Below are 21,255 nucleotides of genomic sequence, written 5' to 3' on the forward strand. Positions count from 1 at the left end.
CCCAAGGCCAGACAGAAGAGCAGGAAGGCCTCCTGAGCCTGAACCCCCCAAGCCTGGTCTTGGAGGGATGGGGGCAGCAGGCACACCCCTAACCCCTCAGAGGAGGTGGAGGAAGGAGGGAGAGAGGGACTACTTCCCGAGGTGGACAGGGATGAGGAAGTGTCAACAGGAGAGAGAGGAGGAACAGCAGAGGAGGCGGCTGTGAGGGAGAGAGGGAGGAGGTGGGGAGAGCCGAGGGAGAGAAAGGAGAGTTCTCTAAGGACAACAGCCACGCAGTAAGAGAAATGTGTGAAACAGACAGACACAGGAGGGGAGGCTATAGGTCTAACTATTAAAGAGGCTTTGTGAACCAATACATCCATAGAATAAAAAAATAAAAACATTACTACGCTAAAATAAAATGAGAACATACTAATACAGATCTAACAGTTATTACTAAATAATCATCTTTAAAGAGTAAAACTTAAAGCTTCATTCAATAAAAAAAAACATCTGATTACTTCCAGTGCCAATGTTCTAAGGACAAAGAAAACAGAAATGCTTTATAATATTTCACCTTTTCATTTTACAAAGCATCTAACATTAGAGAAGCTTAATCTGGACTCAAACTGTACATACTGACATGACCAGTGGGGAAAACTAACCAACACAGATTAATATGGAGGAAGATCATGTCTAGTAAATATGACCCCAGAGTTCACGTGTCTTCGTACCATTGGAATTGTAGATTCACAGGAGATGAAGAGAGACAGAGTTAGATTAGAGCCGTGTAGCTCTGGAGAGGTCTGCGCTCTTCAGACAGCAGTGGTTTGAGTGTCCAGCATTTCCCGTCGTCGTCATCTAGTGAGTCACGTTCACTCACTTGAGCACTTTGCTTTCTTCTGTCGCCGTATAAAAACAAGATTACCAAAACCACGTCCTCCTTTCATAAAACATCTGATGATTACCAAAACCAAGTCCTCTTTTCATAAAACGGGATGATTACCAAAACCAAGTCCTCTTTTCATAAAACGGGATGATTACCAAAACCAAGTCCTCCTTTCATAAAACATCTGATGATTACCAAAACCAAGTCCTCCTTTCATAAAACATCTGATGATTACCAAAACCAAGTCCTCCTTTCATAAAACATCTGATGATTACCAAAACCAAGTTCTCCTTTCATAAAACATCTGATGATTACCAAAACCAAGTCCTCCTTTCATAAAACATCTGATGATTATCAAAACCAAGTCCTCTTCATAAAACGGGATGATTACCAAAACCAAGTCCTCCTTTCATAAAACAGCTGAAGATGCCTCATAGGCTTAATCTGACCCAGGGCCCTCCTCGGTCTTTAAAATTGTCCTTGTCAAACATGTAAGGAATGAGACTAGATTTAAGTAACAATGACCTCAAGCAGGTGTTCGGAGGATATATTGGCACGGGTGTTGTTAGGCCCGAGACGAAGTCGAAAACCGTGCCAATATAACCTCCAAACACCGGCTTGAGGGCATTATCACTTTTATACAACGGGTTACCAACACATTCAAATAATGATTTACATATTTTAATTAAAAACATTATTTTTATGAATTTATTCATACCATTTCATCCTTCCACAAAATATAGTCCCGACACAAATCTAGGGTTGCTATCCAAGCCGGCTGGTCGTTTGTCCTATTGGTTCGGTTGCCAGAGACGCGGCCCAGTCGTTCGTTCTAAATGTTCTATTGGCATACTGGCTGGCAACGTTCTTATCCCTTGTTTGCTAGCTAGCTAGCTGGCTAACTTAGTCACGTCAAAGAGTGCAGCCAGAATAACAACAAAGTAGCTGCATTTGCTTAAGCCGTTTTCTAGTGACATTTATTTGGATACATCCGGATACATCCATAACAATGAGCTAATGAGGCACGATTTCACCTGGCATAGAAAATGTGCTCCCTCGTCAGGACACTGTTGTTCAGAGGAGCTAGTCAACAACACAGCTAACACAATCACTTCAAACTGAAGCTGGAAAGACTGCAAACTAGCTGCACTTCATTTAGTTCTACCTGTTTTCTTTTTACATTTCTTTGTATACATCCATAAAAATTACGCTGATTAATGATTTTGACTGGCTGAGAAAAGCTGCCTGCCTGTCTCATCCCGACACATTCATTACTATGGGACAGCTGAAGATCGAATTTCAATACTGAAACAGTGTTGCAAATGTCAGAGAGAGAGAAACTACTGAAAACCAATTGCTAGTCTTAAAGAAATGGTAGATAATGTCAAGATGCTTTTTATAGTGTCTGGGCTGATGAAACAGTGGATTGAGCAGTCAGATGGAACAGAGTAAATAGGCATTTCAACGTTACAGCTTTAGCCGGTGGTAACTTGTGGAATAGACACCGGTTGGAATGCGGTTTTAATCAGTCAGCGTCCAGGATTAGACCCACCCATTGTATAAATATCTATAGATCTCACCACACCTTTTCCATCAGTCAGTCACTGGCCACCAGTGGTTGTCTGTTTATTGACATAGCTTTTTCTAACCACCACCAGAGAACAAGGCATAGAGCGAACTAACAAACCATCCCTGAGAATTTACAGATCGTCCTAGAGGTTCTAGAGGAGATCTTCCTAGAGATTCTAGATTAGATGGTACTATAGGTTCTAGAGGAGATCGTCCTAGAGGTTCTATAGGAGCTCGTCCTATAAGTTGAGATGGAAAGCAGCTGACCTACTATGTCAAATAGCCTTATTCACTGAATATTCAGAAAAATACAACAAACAAGTTATGTTTTAACAGCCTTAGAAGAAGTTCCCATGTTATGTTTTAACACCGTTAAAAGAAGAAGCTCCCCGCATTGTACAAAAAAATAACAAAAAAGGCTCCAATTTGGAAAACAAGTTAACTTACCAATTTGGTAAACAATGTTTCCAATTTGGAATAAAAATCAGCGTTTCTTACTGGAAAAATGCAGAGCAAGATGGTTACAGGTTTGCACAGAGATTAGGCTATGATTTTAATATTTAGTTAGTAGGTCCTACATTTTATTGATCTTGGGGTAGCCAGAGTGAGTAAGAGAATCTCTGAAGGCAAGCGGGATGTGTGACTTGACCTCCTAATAACTGAAGTAATCTGCCTCAGTCTGTCCTTCTGAAAGAGAGGTGGCCACTGAGCTTATGTATAACACACAGGTTTGTATGTATAGGCCCACTATGTGGAGAGAGCCAGCAAGGGAGAAGAACCCTATAAATAACAAGCCTTAATATTCTTGCACTAGTAAAAAGAGAAGCCGAGATGTGCATGTTTTAGTACGGTGATGCTTCTTGATCTGCGTCTGCATATTCAATAGGCTGTGAGTCACAGTCCACGTCAAAGGGCTTCTCTTTAGAAGGACTGTCCTCTCCCCCGTAGCTGCGAGAGGGGATCTTGCCGTTGCTACACTCTGGCTCGGTCTCATAGCCGGTGTCTCTCAGGGCTCGGAGCTGTACCCCATTCTGAGTGAGGCGGATCTGATCCTTTACGTCCAGCTTGTCTACTGTGACAGGCTCCATGAGGCCGGCCTCGCAGGCTAAATACTCGGACTGGGGCTTCTTCTGGCTTCCCAGCAGAGCCGCACGAAGACGAAGACACGGCCCTGGTAGGTACTGCATGTAACAGTTGTAGACCAGGGCAGCCAGGAAGAGGAGGAAGAACAGGAGGAAGAGGAAGAAGAAAGTACTGCTGTTGTCGTGTTGGAGGTACTCTGTCGCAGGGTCCCGGATCTCTGGGAGCGGGACAGCGCTGGAGCTGGGGGGAAGGAGCCTGGCGGTGCTGCTGCTGCTGGGGGGTGTGGTTAGTGATGACGAGGCGCTGTGAGTGGGTGGTGGTGAGGTGAGGGCGGTGGAGCTGGGAGGGGCTGAAGTTAGTGGGAGGGGTCTCACGGTGTTACCGTTATTACCTTCAGTGGCAGCGGTGGACTGGTGGTGGGGGTGAGCGGAGCCGAGGGTGCTGGCGGTCTGAGGGGGGTGGCCTCGCGGTGAAGGCCTCCTGGGGACATCCACGTCTAGGACATACCCAGCCAGGAGGCGGCTGAAGTTCTTCCCTGCAACAGGGGCCCACTCCAGTGACCAGCACTCGTATAGGCCGTGGTCCTCTGGGGCCACGCTGTAAATGAGCAGACCTGTCTCACCCATCAGGTGGAACTTGGAGGCCTCGGTCATGGTGCTGCTGTTCTGCTTCCAGACCACCACGGCCAGGTTGGACTGAACCAGGCATGGCAGCTCAGCTGAACTCCCTGGTTTAACTGTCACACGCTGGTAGTTCTCCACGGAGAGCCCTGGCACTGTGAGGAGAGGAGAGGAGTTTACTCTCTGAAGAGAGGGCTGGTGTTACTAGATCTTTCCTGAACTTCCTTGCTGTTTTTTAATGCTGTGTGTAATGTGAAATCTCTGGTAAGTAAGATGTTTATATAGCAATTAAACTTGAACTAAAGCGATATAAAGACATTCCTAAATGAGCGTATTTGTTTAGTGTTAGCACTGCAGCCCGTCTCTCTGCCAATAGCTAGTCAGTATGCAGAGACTTTGGTCACGTTAAAATGCAGAGGTACAGACCTGAGGGACACTTGTCTGCATCCCCATTAAGGCTCTGGATCAAGTTCCTGAAAAACAAAACAGAACTGACATTAGGTAGACGTACATCAGGGTCGACACTTTCAGGTTACACTGAGGCAGTAAAAACACGTAGGTTTTGCATTGTGCTGATAATCCTAATGCCATAATAAAAGGAGTGTTACCGGTGTGTGAGGCCCTGGGTGTGGAAGATGTTGACACAGGTGGAAGAGTCTGGGTCCCAGGCACAGTAAGGGTCCCGGGTCAAGATACAGTCTGAACAGGATGGGTACTTGTCACAGAACGCAGTAGGAGACTGCACCACGCCCGAGTCCGAGCCAGCGTACAGGGACCTCGTCTGTGAACACAACCACACACATAGGTCTGTGATGGTAGCCGAATACCGTGTAACTGACTGTTATGGCTGAAAACCGCCATGAAAATAAAATAACTGTCAAATACATTTAAAATAGGCCTACATTCATTTTGGGCTACTTATTTAATAATTAACTGTATTTTCATGTAGATAAACTTCACCAAATAGCGGGAGTGTTTACTAATGATTATAAGGGATTGTTTTGCTAACATAGTCCGTCTACATCTTCTCTTTCCAATTGTCGTTTCAAGCTCCAGCAGCTAATGCGCTAGTTGCGCGGGGCTGTCAAAGCGCTAGCCTATAGGCTATGGCACTTCAGTACATTCTTTAAAATATATGTGTACTTCCTTTTATACAAGGCACGTTTTCATTGCTTGCTAGTAAATAAATAAAAATCGGTCTTCTTTTAATAGTGTGACTATTCGTTAATTATTCAACAGCAGTTAACATGGTTGTTCTGGCTCTGAGGCGTATAATGCGCCAAATGGACAATGTGTCAATCATCTCCAACCTGGCATGGAATATTTCGACAAGGAAATCTTTTTTTTCCCATTTATAGACTAATCAACGCTGATAAATAGGCTATGAACATGTTGCATTTATTTGTTTCCATTTTAATATTGTTAAATTTCAACTTCATACTATTGCATAGCTGTCTCTCTCACCTTCATACTTTCCTTGTCAATTCATTATCTTATATCCTACTTTCAGAAAGCCTAAAATAGGCCTAGATTAAAAAAACAAAACAACAACGTTTAAATGAAAAAATGTATATTTGCTTGAGTCTGACATACGCTGGTGGCTTTGATTGATGGGTGCTTTTACGTGTGTGTGTGTGTGTGTGTGAGTTCGCTGATTCTCTCTATAGGCCTATGTCCATTCAGAAAGTGTCCTAAAGTAGCCTGTCTGGACTCAATCTCTTTAATACGAATCAAACTCTCCTGTCATGATTTTTAAATGACACATTTTCAGTAAAGGCCCTTTCTCACCAAGTCCGTTATTTTCAAATCGAATAATTAGGAAGAAAAATAATCTATACGAGCACGTCTGTTCACACCAGTTGCAAAATATTGTCCTGCCACAATCTCTATTATTTTTTCGTAAAACATATTTTCTTCATTCGATAATAAATTGTTGACCAATTGAAATTGTTATCTGGGACACTGCCACTGACAGGCTGCGCAATTCACGTTGTGTGAATTAATTTCTGTCAGATTTTTTAAAAACGTTTGCAATGCATCAGTGCAGCAAGGTATCAATTTAGCCAATGTAAACACATCCCACCAGAGCTAGGCTACACGTCACTCTCGCCTTTTCAAACCCCCACGCCAGTTCATTGCCAACGCTGTACTGTAGCCTATTTTATAGCCATTCAGCAAGCAAGAAGATCGATCCATGCTTCTCTCCTTGAATAGACCTAGGCCTATTAGTTTTAAACTATATACACTGAACAAAAATAGAAACACAACATGTAAAGTGTTGGTCCCATGTATCATGAGATGAAATACAAAAATCGTATTTCTCTCAAATTTTGTGCACAAATTTGTTAACATCCCCGTTAGCAAGCATTTCTCCTTCACCAAGATAATCCATCCACCTGACAGGTGTGGCATATCAAGAAGCTGATTCAACAGCAGGATCATTACACAGGTGCACCTTGTGCTGGGGGCAATAAAAGGCCAATCTAAAATGTGCCGTTTTGTCACAAAACGCCACAGATGTCTCAAGTTGAGGGAGCGTGCAATTGGCATGCTGACTGCAGGAATGTCCAACAGAGCTGTTGCCAGAGAACTGAATGTTAATTTCTCTACCATAAGCCACCTCCAATGTCATTTTAGAGAATTTGGCAGTACGGCCAACCGTCCTCAACTTCAGACCACGTGTATGGTGTCGTGTGGGCGAGCGGTTTGCCGAAGTCAACGTTGTGAACAGAGTGCCCCATGGTGGCGGTAGGGTTATGGTTTGGGCAGGCAAAAGCTAAGGACAATGAACACGATGGCAATTTGAATGCACAGAGATACCGTGACGAGATCCTGAGGCCCATTGTCGTGCCATTCATCCGCCGCCATCACCTCATGCTTCAACATGATAATGAACAAGGATTTGTACACAATTCCTGGAAGCTGAAGATGTCACAGTTCTTCCATGGCCTGCATACACCCCAGACATGTCACCCATTGAGCATGTTTGGGATGGTCTGGATTGACTTGTACGACAGCATGTTCCAGTTCCCGCTAATATCCAGCGACATTCCACAGCCATTGAAGAGTAGTGGGTACAACATTCCACAGCCATTGAAGAGTAGTGGGTACAACATTCCACAGCCATTGAAGAGTAGTGGGTACAACATTCCACAGCCATTGAAGAGTAGTGGGTACAACATTCCACAGCCATTGAAGAGTAGTGGGTACAACATTCCACAGCCATTGAAGAGTAGTGGGTACAACATTCCACAGGCCACAATCAACAGCCTGATCAACTACGTGAAGGAGATGTGTCACGCTGCATGATGCAAATGGTGGTCACACCAGATACTGACTGGTTTTCTGATCCACACCCCCTACCTCCTTTTTTTAAAGGTACCTGTGACTAAGAGATGCATATCTGTATTCCCAGTCATGTAAAATCCATAGATTAGAGCCTAATTAATTTATTTCAATTGACTGATTTCCTTACATGAACTGTAACTCAGTAAAATCTTTGAAATTGTTTCGTTTATATTTTTCAGGCTAATCATTCAAAAGCTATAGAGAAAGGGAAGCGATATGCCAGTGGAGAAGGCTATATATATATTATAGGAAAACTAAAGTCAGTCTACAGTACCACCGTTGCTATTGGCAACCCTAAAAGACAGACAACAAAATCCGCCAGAGTTGACCCTCATCAATGAGTGGTGGCACAGATTTAGTTAAAGCTCAAATGAAAAATGTGTCAATGTAACGGATGTGAAATGGCTAGCTAGTTAGCGGGTACGCGCTAGTAGCATTTCAATCAGTTACGTCACTTGCTCTGAGACTTAAGTAGTGTTGCCCCTTGCTCTGCAAGGGCCGTGGCCTTTGTGGAGCGATGGGTAACGACGCTTCGTGGGCGTCAGTTGTTGATGTGTGCAGAGGGTCCCTGGTTCGCGCCCGTGTCGGGGCGAGGGGACGGTTTAAAGTTATACTGTTACATCAACATAACCAAATCAAATTTGTATTTGTCACATACAACAGTGAAATGCTTACTTACAAGCCCTTAACCAACAAGAGATAAGTAAAAACACAACCAACCTTTGCTTCAAATGTGTATCAGCGGCTGATCATTGGACGGTTTTCTATTTTCTAATGGTTGTCAATTTTATCTTCATATAGCCTATCACTATATAGCCCCATTAAAACGCTCATCGTCAATTTATAGGACAGGCTACATTGATTTAGCATCACCCTATAATGTAGATTTTCTTTGATGTCCTACAGAAAGGAAGCTATGCCAGCATATGTGCGAGGAATGATGAGGTGCCAGTGTTGCGTTTCCTCGGGTTGCAACTGAATGAAAACCTAGCCAAGCTCCTTTCATGATTCATCCTATAGAATGCATAGCCTATATCCTAATATTGTCAGAAGCATAATGTTTCTCCAGTAGTATAGGATTTCTCTCATCACTGCGTCGTCTCTAGACACTTTGAACAACACATTGTCACAGAGGATGACCACAGCAGCATCCGAAGACTCAATCATGGACACTCTTACTGACAGTTGTGGCTGCTTTGTGTGATGTATTGTTGTCTCTACCTTCTTGACCTTTGTGCTGTTGTCTGTTACCAATAATGTTTGTACCATGTTTTGTGCTGCTACCATGTTGTATTGCTACCATGTTGCTGCCATGTTGTTGTCATGTGTTGCTGCCTTGCTATGTTGTTGTCTTAGGTCTCTCTTTATGTAGTGTTGTGTTGTTTCTCTTGTTGGGATGTGTGTTTTGTCCTATATTTATATTGTATTTATAAAACATTTTAAATCCCAGGCCCCCGTCTCCGCATGAGGCCTTATGCCTTTTGGTAGGCCGTCATTGTAAATAATATTTTGTTCTTAACCTGACTTCCTTAGTTAAATAAAGGTTAAATACAAATATATATTTTTTAAAGCAGCGTTGGGGAAGTTATGTGAATTGTTAGGAAAAGTGGGGGCAAAATGGTGAATGGTTTAAATCTGTATTCTTTCAGAATTCCTCTCCAATCTTACATGTCTTCGTTTGTATACTAGACTAATATTTATAGGTAATAACTTGAATAATAAGAATGAAAAGCTACTGATAATAGCGAAGTGTAATGGTAGCAGACTTGTCGTCTCTGGTCGGTAACTTCCCCTTTTTCTACTCTCGAGTTGAACAGTTTTACATAGACATGAAATCCAAAACGAAAACCAAAGTTAGTGGGGAGGTAGACATCTCAAATGAAGAAATAAAGCTTAGCTTGTCTTGGGTATTCAATAGCTTAGTTTTATTGGAAATGGCTCAACAAGAAAAACGTTGAAAAGGAACTTGAGATTATTTTTGCTCCCTTTAATCCATTGTACATGATGCGAACTGCTGACTGACGTTTCGCCGTCTTCCTCAGTTTTAGTGTTTTAGTGTTATCACAGGAGAGGAGAACTCACTTTCCCGTGAGACACAGATGTGAGAGTCTCCTTCCATATTACTCTTTGACTTACCCCTTGTGATGACAGAAGCAAGGTTTTGATAGGCTCAGACTTGTGGAGAAGCTGAATCTCTTCCACTGTATGGACCAGCCCATCATACACCACCGATTTGTGCAGGATTCCTTTATCTGAAGGGTTAGACGGGGAAACGTCAACGTCATATCAAGGACTGAAAGACGTCCCTTTCGTCTTAAATCAGGAGCTGAGAGTTGATCATAATCCCATCAAATAAACACCTTTCACAACAACATTTTAATTAACTGAATTAAAAATGGAATTGACCCTAACTCCCACACAACACTGTCCTCTGAGCCTCAGCCAGCTCCCCTGAGAAGCGTTCGTGCCTACCGGTCCCAGTGAATATGACGTCATATACGTTCTTGTCCAGCGCCTGCACCCTCTCCACAGCGATCTGGGTGTAGCTGACGTCCTTGGTGATGAGTTTGGGCCCGTTGCCGATGGGAAGGACGGGGTCTTCCAGTAAGGGATGGTCCTTAACAAACTGCAGGGTCTTGTCAGGCAGGTGGAGAGAGCTGCTGATGTTCTGGAGACGGTGGTGGTTGTTGATGCACTACAGATGGATAGGAGTGAGAGGGATAATGCTATGAAGGATACAACGCTCTAACCCAGTCCAAATATGACAATTCAATCCAACTCAAAATTGGGGTCAATGGAAAACAGTGGGGAAACATATGATTAAACATAACTACAAAAAATTAAAAAAAGATGTAGACATGTTTAGAAGGTGATTTCAGCAAGCAACACTTACAGCTCCTGGGCGAGGGGTGGGAGTGATCCCGTTGTACCTCACCCACTTGGTGTGAGACTGTTCCACTGTGGCTTTCTGCATGTACTTCCCCTTGGAGAATACATTTTCTACTGACAACATGTCATAGGCACACACTGCAGACAGCCCTACGTTTCCCCTGAACAAGAAAGAGACAAAGACGATGTCACAAAACACCCTTCCACAAGTGGGAGTTACCACTGCCATGGTGAGATGTGGTCGCTCCTATACCTGTGCAGTTACTGTCATTACACTAGTAACACCATGGTAAAATGACAGTGTCTTCAGAAAGTATTCACACCCCTTTACTTTTCCCACATTTTGTTGTGTTACAGCCTGAATTTAAAATGGCCTACATACAATGCCCCATAATGTTAGTGGAATGTAAACAAATTAAAATGAACATCTGAAATGTCTTTAGTCAATAAGTATAAGGTGTTAAACCCCTTTGTCCATGCAACTTGTGTGTGCAATAGTGTTTAACATGATTTTTGAATGACTACCTCATCTCTGTACCCCACATATACAATTATCTGTAAGGTCCCTCAGTCGAGCAGTGAATTTCAAACACAGATTCAACCACAAAGATCAGGGAGGTTTTCCAATGCCTCACAAAGAAGGGCACATATTGGCAGATGGGTGAAAATAAAAAAAGCAGACATTGAATATCCCTTTGAGCATGGTGAAGTTATTAATTATACTTTGGATGGAGTATCAATACAACCAGTCACTACAAAGACACAGGCGTCCTTCCAAGCGCTGACTGAATTTAGTCGACTGGTCGATTGTTTGGTCGATCGAGATTTCTTTAGTCGAGCAGTAGTCAAAAAAATGATTCATGGTGTACAAGACAACTGATTTACGCCTATGAGAGGACTAATCCATTGTGGAGGCTGTGGGGATGGTACAGTCCATCACTTTAAGACACGTGTTACTGAAATTGTACATGATAAAGAACAATGGTGCAACACTAACACAAATATGATTATGTTAGAACTAATGCGCTCTCCCCTGCTACCCAACGTTAATTGACTTGATTATTCCCGTCATTCTTAGCTTAGCTAAGTGGTATAGTCGTTGTGCGTTCTCGATGGACATTCGGGTGCTTTCGTAAAGTAGCGTTTGTTGGTGGTCGCTGTCGGCGGTTCTGAAACAACGCGCTGTTGAATTGGCGCCTTTTTCCTAGACCATGTTGCAATCAAGCATTTTCGTTTTAAAATAAAATAACAATAATTAGCGTGAACAATAAATAAACCGTTGCATTTTGGCAATTGCATTCGACTGTTTAGTCTTTGCTGTAATAAAAGCTTTACAATTTTGTTTTAAACATTACAACACTCTCTGGTACGCTTTTAATTTATTTAGTGTTGTTTAAACTGTTCCAAACAGTCAGAAAAAGTTTATTGTAATCTAACACCATCTGTTTGGAAACATAACATGCAGGCAGAGCTTGTTCCTTACCTTCTTTCCCTTCATCTCCAGTATTTAACAACTAGTCACATTTATTCCACACATCTGACTTCCTCTTTACTTCCTGAGAAACCAGTACACATTCCCCCGTTTAGAGTTTATTTAACACGTCCTCTGCATCCATTTTGCTGTCACGTGTGTTACGTTATTCAGAGTTTGTGATAACCAATTAATTGATGCGATTATGATATGCTATAGGTCAGGCTCCATTGGTCACGTGCATGCGATGCATAAATGTGTCACGTAAAGAGAGCAAAGGGGTTCAGGAAATAGGGAATGTTTTTCCTAAACAAATGAGAGATTAAGGTAACAAAACCCTTCAGTCAGAAATGGCTGTAATGATGTTACAGCTTCAGCAACATGGACTGCACCATTAACACTGTTGATGTTCTCTGGTGGTCGCTGCAGCAGGGACGAGAGAGACAACGGCTGCTAGTCACAGTCACTCGTAGTATTTTTTTTAACAAGTCGCAGCAAGTCTGAGCCCGGCCCAGCACAAATCAAATCAATTGTGGTAGGACTCCCTCTAGTCAGTTGTGCATCTTAATTCTTTAATCAAACAGCTTAGAGCATCAGACAAGCTCAGTGCATATAGTTGATTTGATTAAAACATAGGATGTGTGTCTATATATGGAAAAATACAGGTTAATACATTTAGATCAATCGATTAGTCGAAAGAACTGACTACTCCTCTTGGTCTACCAAGATTATTATAGTTTTTTTTGGTCGGTCGGGGACAGCCGTTCCTAACTGTTGCCGGAGAGGAATGAAACCACTCAGGAAATGTCACCATGATACCAACGATGACTTTAAAACAGGTTAGTTTTGTTGAGGAACTACACTGTTGTTGATCCAGCCTGTTTTCTCCTATCACAGCCATTAAACGTTGTAACTAATTGACAGAGTGAAAAGGAAGCCTGTACAGAATAAAAATATTCCCAAAACATGAATCCTGTTTGCAACAAGGCACTAAAGTAAAACTGCAAAAAATGTGGCAAAGCAATTCACTTTTTGTCCTAAATGCAAAGTGTTGCGTTTGGGGCAAATCCAATACAACACATTACTGAGTGCCACTCTCCATAGTTTCAAGCATAGTGGTGGCTGTATCATGTTAGGGGTATGCTTGTAATCGTTAAAGACTGGGGAGTTTTTCAGGATAAAAATAAACTGAATAGAGCTAAGCACAGGTAAAATCCTAGAGGAATACATGGTCCAGTCTGCTTTCCAACATACACTGGGAGAGGAATTCACAATCCAGCAGGACAATAACCTAAAACACAAGGCCAAATCTACACGAGTTACTTACCAAAAAGACAGTGAATGTTCCTGAGTGGCCGAGTTACAGTTTTGACTTAAATCTGGAAAATCTATGGCAAGACCTGAACATGGTTGTCTAGCAATGAGCAACAACCAATTTGACAGAGCTTGAATCATTTTGTAAGAATAATGAGCAAATGTTGCACAATCCAGATGTGGAAAGCTCTTAGTTTCTACAAAGTATTGACTCTGGGGTTTGAATACTTATGCAAATTAGATGTTTGAGCATTTCATTTTCAATAAATTATCAAAAAAGTTTTAATTTCGTCATTATGGGGTGTTGTGTGTAGTTGATTGAGACTGTTTTTGAATCCATTTTGAATTCAAGGCTGTAACACCAACATGTGGAATACGACTAGGGGTGAATACTTTCTGAAGGAAATGTAACACGTTAATAAAATGGAGTTAGGATTCTCCGTCAGGACACTGTCTTAACTCTAACTCACCACTGGGATGTGAACACTCCGTAGATGACAGTCTCTCTCCAGTCAGCAGTCTTCAGTATGAACACGTCATTAACCACGTTGAACACAAAGTTGAGCTCTGGCATGGAACACACCAGCTTGGCCTTCAGGAAACTGGTCCATTTCTTCTGTAACGTCCGCTGGCCCCCCAGATCCCCCTGCAGAGAGACATTTATATATAATAATAACATATGACACTTAGCAGACACATTCATCCAAATATCATTTACGTATAATTGATCCCTGCAGGAATTGAACCCACAACCAGTTGAAACAGGACACAGTGAACAAACTACTATGGTAGGAAGAAGCAAAAGAGTCAGAAAGAGAGAGAAAGAGAGAGCGACGAGAGCGAGAGAGGGCGGGAGAGAGAGCGAGAGAGGGGTGGCGGGCGAGAGAGCGAGAGAGGGGGGGCGGGCGAGAGAGAGGGCGGGAGAGAGCGAGAGGGGGGGGGGCGGGCGAGAGAGAGGGCGAGCGAGAGAGAGGGTGAGAGAGCGGGAGGGGGTAAGAGAGCGAGTAGAGCGAAGGAGCGGGAGGGGGTAGAGCGAAGGAGCGGGAGGGGGTAGAGCAAGGGAGCGGGAGGGGGTAGAGCGAAGGAGCGGGAGGGGGTAGAGCGAGGGAGCGAGAGGGGGTAGAGCGAGGGGGTAGAGCGAGGGAGCGGGAGGGGGTAGAGCGAGGGAGCGGGAGGGGGTAGAGCGAGGGAGCGGGAGGGGGTAGAGCGAGGGAGCGGGAGGGGGTAGAGCGAGGGAGCGGGAGGGGGTAGAGCGAGGGAGCGCGGGAGGGGGTAGAGCGAAGGAGCGGGAGGGGGTAGAGCGAAGGAGCGGGAGGGGTAGAGCGAAGGAGCGGGAGGGGGTAGAGCGAGGGAGCGGGAGGGGGTAGAGCGAGGGAGCGGGAGGGGGTAGAGCGAGGGAGCGGGTAGAGCGAGGGAGCGGGAGGCGGTAGAGCGAAGGAGCGGGAGGGGGTAGAGCGAGGGAGCGGGTAGAGCGAAGGAGCGGGAGGGGGTAGAGCGAGGAAGCGGGAGGGGGTAGAGCGAGGGAGCGGGAGGGGGTAGAGCGAGGGAGCGGGAGGGGGTAGAGCGAGGGAGCGGGAGGGGGTAGAGCGAGGGAGCGGGAGGGGGTAGAGCGAAGGAGCGGGAGGGGGTAGAGCGAAGGAGCGGGAGGGGGTAGAGCGAAGGAGCGGGAGGGGGTAGAGCGAAGGAGCGGGAGGGGGTAGAGCGAAGGAGCGGGTAGAGCGAGGGAGCGGGAGGGGGTAGAGCGAGGGAGCGGGAGGGGGTAGAGCGTGAGGGGGGGGGAGCGCGAGGGGGGGGAGCGCGAGGGGGGGGAGCGCGAGGGGGGGAGCGCGAGGGGGGGAGCGCGAGGGGTGGAGAAGAGCGAGGGAGCGAGAAGAGCGAGAGAGGGAGGGGGGAAAGAGCGAGGGAGCGAGAAGAGCGAGAGGGGGATGTGGGGGAAGAGCGAGAGAGGGATGTGGGGAAAGAGCGAGAGAGGGATGTGGGGAAAGAGCGAGAGAGGGATGTGGGGAAAGAGCGAGCGAAGGAGCGGGAGGGGGTAGAGCGAAGGAGCGGGAGGGGGTAGAGCGAAGGAGCGGGAAGAGCGAAGGAGCGGGAGGGGGTAGAGCGAGGGAGCGGGAGGGGGTAGAGCGAGGGAGCGGGAGGGGGTAGAGCGAGGGAGTGGGAGGGGGTAGAGCGAGGGAGCGGGAGGGGGTAGAGCGCGAGGGGGGGGAGCGCGAGGGGTGGAGAAGAGCGAGGGAGCGAGAAGAGCGAGAGAGGGAGGGGGGGAAAGAGCGAGGGAGCGAGAAGAGCGAGAGGGGGATGTGGGGGAAGAGCGAGAGAGGGATGTGGGGAAAGAGCGAGAGAGGGATGTGGGGAAAGAGCGAGAGAGGGATGTGGGGAAAGAGCGAGAGAGGGATGTGGGGAAAGAGCGAGAGAGGGATGTGGGGAAAGAGCGAGAGAGGGATGTGGGGAAAGAGCGAGAGAGGGATGTGGGGAAAGAGCGAGAGAGGGAGGGGGGAAAGAGCGAGAGAGAGAGGAGGGAAAGAGCGAGAGAGAGAGGAGGGGAAAGAGCGAGAGAGAGGAGGGGAAAGAGCGAGAGAGAGGAGGGGAAAGAGCGAGAGAGAGGAGGGGAAAGAGCGAGAGAGCGAGGGGAAGAGCGAGAGAGCGAGGGGAAGAGCGAGAGAGCGAGGGGAAGAGCGAGAGAGCGAGGGGAAGAGCGAGAGAGCGAGGGGAAGAGCGAGAGAGCGAGGGGAAGAGCGAGAGAGCGAGGGAAGAGCGAGAGAGCGAGGGAAAGAGCGAGAGAGCGAGGGGAAGAGCGAGAGAGCGAGGGGAAGAGCGAGAGAGCGAGGGAAAGAGCGAGAGAGCGAGCGAAAGAGCGAGAGAGGGAGGGGGGAAAGAGCGAGAGAGAGAGGAGGGAAAGAGCGAGAGAGAGAGGAGGGAAAGAGCGAGAGAGAGAGGAGGGAAAGAGCGAGAGAGAGAGGAGGGGAAAGAGCGAGAGAGAGAGGAGGGGAAAGAGCGAGAGAGAGAGGAGGGGAAAGAGCGAGAGAGAGAGGAGGGGAAAGAGCGAGAGAGAGAGGAGGGGAAAGAGCGAGAGAGAGAGGAGGGGAAAGAGCGAGAGAGAGAGGAGGGGAAAGAGCGAGAGAGAGAGGAGGGGAAAGAGCGAGAGAGAGAGGAGGGGAAAGAGCGAGAGAGAAAGAGCTAGAGAGAAAGAGCGAGAGAGAGGGAGGGGAAGAGCGAGAGAGAAAGAGCGAGAGAAAGAGCGAGAGAGGGAGGGGAAGAGCGAGAGGAAGAGCGAGAGAGCGAGGGGAAGAGCGAGAGAGCGAGGGGAAGAGCGAGAGAGCGAGGGGAAGAGCGAGAGAGCGAGGGGAAGAGCGAGAGAGCGAGGGGAAGAGCGAGAGAGCGAGGGGAAGAGCGAGAGGAAGAGCGAGAGGAAGAGCGAGAGAGCGAGGGGAAGAGCGAGAGAGCGAGGGAAAGAGCGAGAGGAAGAGCGAGAGAGCGAGGGAAAGAGCGAGAGAGCGAGGGAAAGAGCGAGAGAGCGAGGGAAAGAGCGAGAGAGCGAGGGAAAGAGCGAGAGAGCGAGGGAAAGAGCGAGAGAGCGAGCGAAAGAGCGAGAGAGCGAGCGAGAGCGAGGGAAAGAGCGAGAGCGAGGGAAAGAGCGAGAGCGAGGGAAAGAGCGAGAGCGAGGGGAAGAGCGAGAGCGAGGGGAAGAGCGAGGGGAAGAGCGAGGGGAAGAGCGAGGGGAAGAGCGAGAGGGAGGGAAAGAGCGAGAGGGAGGGAAAGAGCGAGAGGGAGGGAAAGAGCGAGAGGGAGGGAAAGAGCGAGAGGGAGGGAAAGAGCGAGAGGGAGCGCGAGAGGGAGGGCGATGAGGCAGAGAACGCCGTGGTAGTGCCAGTGGCAGATGGTTAGCCGTTCCGCTGACGTGTCCTGACCTTACAGACGCGTGCTATCCTGGGGATGAGCAGCTTGCCAAAGAACTCGTACTCCACAGACACCTCAGTGAAGAAGTAGTAGATCTTATCGTCCTCGCCATCTGCACTGTTCTTCCCCTCTCTGATGACATCAGCAAAAACAAAACTGGGTTCTATGGGGTCGAGGGAGATATTCATGATCAGTGGTAAATAAATGGTTTCTCTGCATATTGAAAAAGAGAACCACACAAGAGTTCTATTCCGCTAGCCACCACCTCGCCTAAACAGGTGTGTGTTTCTTTCGCCTCCAGATTTGTCTGTATATTGAACAGAGTGAAGAAAACTTGGAGGTTGATCAGCTGTTACTTTTTAGAGGATCTTTGATGTAAGCTCCTTAAAACCCTTTACACTCGTGGGAATTGGCCTATATGGGCAGGGCTAAACAGAAATGTCTCTCACAGAAGAAATATGAAAAGCATATGCATAACCATGGTAGCAATTGAAAGGGAACAGTTTGGAGATTATGGGAAAATTATTAGACTAAAGTTGAGGACAACAATTCACCTGACAAGACTGAATCCAAACATTGGATTGTTGATTTTATGTGCATTTGACATTTAAATGTACTCTTAGCTGCATTTGTGGATAACAGACTCTGAAAATACTCTGGATACATTCAGTAACATGATAAGAATATTCCTGGAAAATGTCGGGTAGGTGCAACATAAGACAAAATAAATGACAAGGGTTTGAGTGAGAGGACTAACTGGTATCTACAAGTGGCCACACACACACCTCCCCAAAATGTGCTTTCAATGCACTTTTATGACTCAAAGAAGAGTCTTCAACTATACATTTTTGCTCTCCTAGCTGTGCCGTGGAGGAACTGACACTAGCACACATGTAGTAGTTTGGAACAACTCTGGGTCTCAACCATCACAGTTGTTTAACGCAATCCAAAAACGACCCATTATCAATCTAAATCTGGGTCAGATGGGCATCATTTGAAAGCTTGATCTATTGCCAACATGACTAGCTAAGTTATAAAATACTATCTTTAATGCTTTCACGAGGCAATTCAGAGAAACAGATTGTAATTTTGGCGCAGATAGAAACGAGTCACGAGTGCATTCAGGTGTGTGTTCAGCTGAAAATGTTCTTCACAACAGACAAACAAATAGGCTCATTCTGTTCAGAACAACACAGAGTATGACGCCATGTCATCTTCTAACTGTTCCATCATATGACTTGAGTTTTATGATATGGAAATGTGAAGTGCACATTTGGACTCACAGGTTTTTGAGTTGCTTGTATGACGTCAAAGCTGTATTTATTATAATCCTCAATGTCTCATCTTTCAAAATACATAGAGTCCTCTTCATTTACAGCTTTTCCCTCACTCAGACAAACAAAAATGTGCAAAAGTTACCCAATTAGCGGGATGGATGAGGGCAACTTCTTGTTGCGTGCGGTGCTGAATGGATTTCAGTCAAAACCCATACAGCGCTGTGAAGTGCAGAGCCTGAACTCTGATGTAATTTATTGCATGTTACTGTACAGCCACTGCGTTCCAATTTAGGTGCTTATCAGTGTCCAAATCTGCCATTTTCAACCCGTATACGGGTACGAGTGTAAAGGGTTCAAGTGTAGTAACAATGATACGGTCAATTCCTTATTTGGAGAGGAACAGGTATCACACCCTTACCGTTCAGCCAAGACGTTGAATACTCTGTCCGCAACAGACTCTGTGAAAGAGAATATCTGGAGATGATCGGCTCACTTCCTAAGAAGTTATACGATGTTCCAGAGTAAAGTTCTCCATCTAAAAAGAAAGACAGGAAAGAAAACACATAAGATGTAGCTATAATAAAGATCTACTTTTTTCTCTAAACCAGGTTTGGTTGTTTTTCAGGCCTAAATACCTCAAAATAGTATAAATCAAGATAATGATGTATTTAGGGCTGTGTACCAAAAAAGCAGTTGATGAAATCTGGGTCTACTACCGAAGAAGAAATCTGGGTCTACTACCGAAGAAGAAATCTGGGTCTACTACCAAAGAAGAAATCTGGGTCTACTACCAAAGAAGAAATCTGGGTCTACTACCGAAGAAGAAATCTGGGTCTACTACCAAAGAAGAAATCTGGGTCTACTACCAAAGAAGAAATCTGGGTCTACTACCAAAGAAGAAATCTGGGTCTACTACCAAAGAAGAAATCTGGGTCTACTACCAAAGAAGAAATCTGGGTCTACTACCAAAGAAGAAATCTGGGTCTACTACCAAAGAAGAAATCTGGGTCTACTACCAAAGAAGACATCTGGGTCTACTACCGATGAAATCTGGGTCTACTACCGATGAAATCTGGGTCTACTTACCAACCATGACCGTTGTGAAGCTCTGAGATGGGTCAAAGGAACACTTCCCTCTCCCGTCCTCCGCTGGACCCTCCAGACTGAAATCCTTTAGGGACTGATGAGAGCACAATTATGATTATTACACAGTAATGATTACTTACTGTGAAGTGAAAGTTGAATTTCAACATGGTGTGGACATTAAAAGATACTAAAATCGATTCAATTCCTTTCATTTTTACCTCAAAATAAAATAAAAAAGGCATAATAAAATCTAAAATAAAGAGGCGGCTGTCACCAGTGATCCAGAGGTGGCAGGTAGCCTAGCGGTTAAGAGCTTTGGGACGAAAGGTCGCTAGTTCAAATCCCTGGATTGACCAGGTGCCAAAATATAAATATGTCGAAGTGCCCTTGAGCAAGGCATTGCTCCTTCCTGTAAGTCGCTCTGGCTAAGAGTGTCAACTAAATGACTAACACGTAAACGTAATCCACTTACCAGGTAGTGACAGACAGGCTGAAAGGCATGTGTCCCACAGACATACAGTCGCTTGTCGTCCAACACTTGTAACACCCGGATGTAGTTTAGACAGTCTGTCTGTAAAACACATCACAAAGACACATTTACACCTGGCTGACAGAGATAACTGAAATAAAAACTAATGGAGATACTGGAGAGCTGAGACATGGCTTCCTTTCACACAGATCTGAAGTCAGGCGTTTGATGGAATAGCAGACATACCTCTTTAGATTTTCCTTTTACGATGCACATCGACATGTGGTTTTCAGGGACCTTCCATTGAACCTACAGGGAACCATTCAAATAGAACAATTATTAAAGGCAAACTTTGAAGTTGAGACCTTTTGAAAATGATAAAACCTTTCTGTACCTTGTTGTTCTTGATTGACACATTGGTCATGCGGAGTTCAAAGATGGCCTCCCTCGCTCCCACGTACAGCACATCCTTATCCTCACTCAACAACAGAGTGGAATAGTTGAAGATGCCGGGCTCAGAGAACTCCACCAACTTGAGCTCTGTTGATAAACAAGACGCACAGATTTGAAACATTGTCCAATGCCAACTACCCATGACTGAGTCTAGGTTAAAAGTCAAGTCAAGCAATTTCCCAAAGTTACAGAAAAAAAGCAACTCATGATTTCCTTATTGCTTATCTACAATTTCCACAGTGCAGGATGTATAAGCCTAGTGTTCCTCTCAGATATAATAACGGGCCAGTCCAGTCTAGATCTGTTTAGGGGATATAAACCAGTCTCCTTTGTGCATCTCTGCGAGTGCCTATCATTATGGCTCCTCAGAATGCTTTGTGTGAGTGTGGTGATTGATGGGGAAGCTGGCAGTAGTTAGCATTAGGTAGAGTGTCTGGCAGCGCCAACAGGTGTGAGAGGGCACAGGTTTTCAGCCACCTGCCCGGGCAGAAACACTCTCAGACACTGAAAGACAACACTGACTGGCTGGAGGGAAGGGATCCATTTTGTTTGGAGTGAGTATCAATTTATTGCATTGAGCCATGACATAATTAGTTACTCAAGAGCTTCAAGTTCCTCGGTGTCCACATCACTATAGATCTATCATGATCCAAACACACCAACACATTAGTGAAGAAGGCACGACAGCGCCCCATCCCCTTGAGGAGGCTGAAAATATTTGTCACGGGCACTCAGATCCTCAAAAACGTATACAGCTGCACCATTGAGAGCATCTTGACTGGCTGCATCACCGCTTGGTACGGCAACAGCAAGGAGCTACAGAGGGTGGGGAGTACGGCCCAGTACATCACTGCCATCCAGGACCTCTTTATAGCAGGCGGTGTAAGACGAAGGCCCAGAAAATTGTCAAAGAC

General features: G+C 45.6%; 1 protein-coding gene across 1 annotated transcript in view; it reads right to left on the reverse strand.

The window, feature by feature from the left end:
- Positions 1–1,943: 1,943 nt before the first annotated feature.
- Positions 1,944–21,255, reverse strand: part of sema4d (sema domain, immunoglobulin domain (Ig), transmembrane domain (TM) and short cytoplasmic domain, (semaphorin) 4D) — a 70,975-nt gene continuing 51,663 nt past the window's right edge. The window contains exons 5-17 of the mRNA XM_038989591.1: positions 20,283–20,428; positions 20,135–20,197; positions 19,892–19,990; positions 19,420–19,513; positions 18,752–18,868; positions 17,068–17,219; positions 13,633–13,808; positions 10,382–10,538; positions 9,961–10,183; positions 9,625–9,740; positions 4,749–4,921; positions 4,567–4,613; positions 1,944–4,295 (exon numbers count right to left, since the gene is read on the reverse strand). Of these exons, the coding sequence (XP_038845519.1) occupies positions 3,280–4,295; positions 4,567–4,613; positions 4,749–4,921; positions 9,625–9,740; positions 9,961–10,183; positions 10,382–10,538; positions 13,633–13,808; positions 17,068–17,219; positions 18,752–18,868; positions 19,420–19,513; positions 19,892–19,990; positions 20,135–20,197; positions 20,283–20,428 (2,579 nt within the window). The 3' untranslated portion in view covers positions 1,944–3,279. The remainder of the gene's footprint in view (positions 4,296–4,566; positions 4,614–4,748; positions 4,922–9,624; positions 9,741–9,960; positions 10,184–10,381; positions 10,539–13,632; positions 13,809–17,067; positions 17,220–18,751; positions 18,869–19,419; positions 19,514–19,891; positions 19,991–20,134; positions 20,198–20,282; positions 20,429–21,255) is intronic.

The sequence above is a fragment of the Salvelinus namaycush genome, chromosome 3 (assembly GCF_016432855.1).
Source record: "Salvelinus namaycush isolate Seneca chromosome 3, SaNama_1.0, whole genome shotgun sequence".
Taxonomy (NCBI): domain Eukaryota; kingdom Metazoa; phylum Chordata; class Actinopteri; order Salmoniformes; family Salmonidae; genus Salvelinus; species Salvelinus namaycush.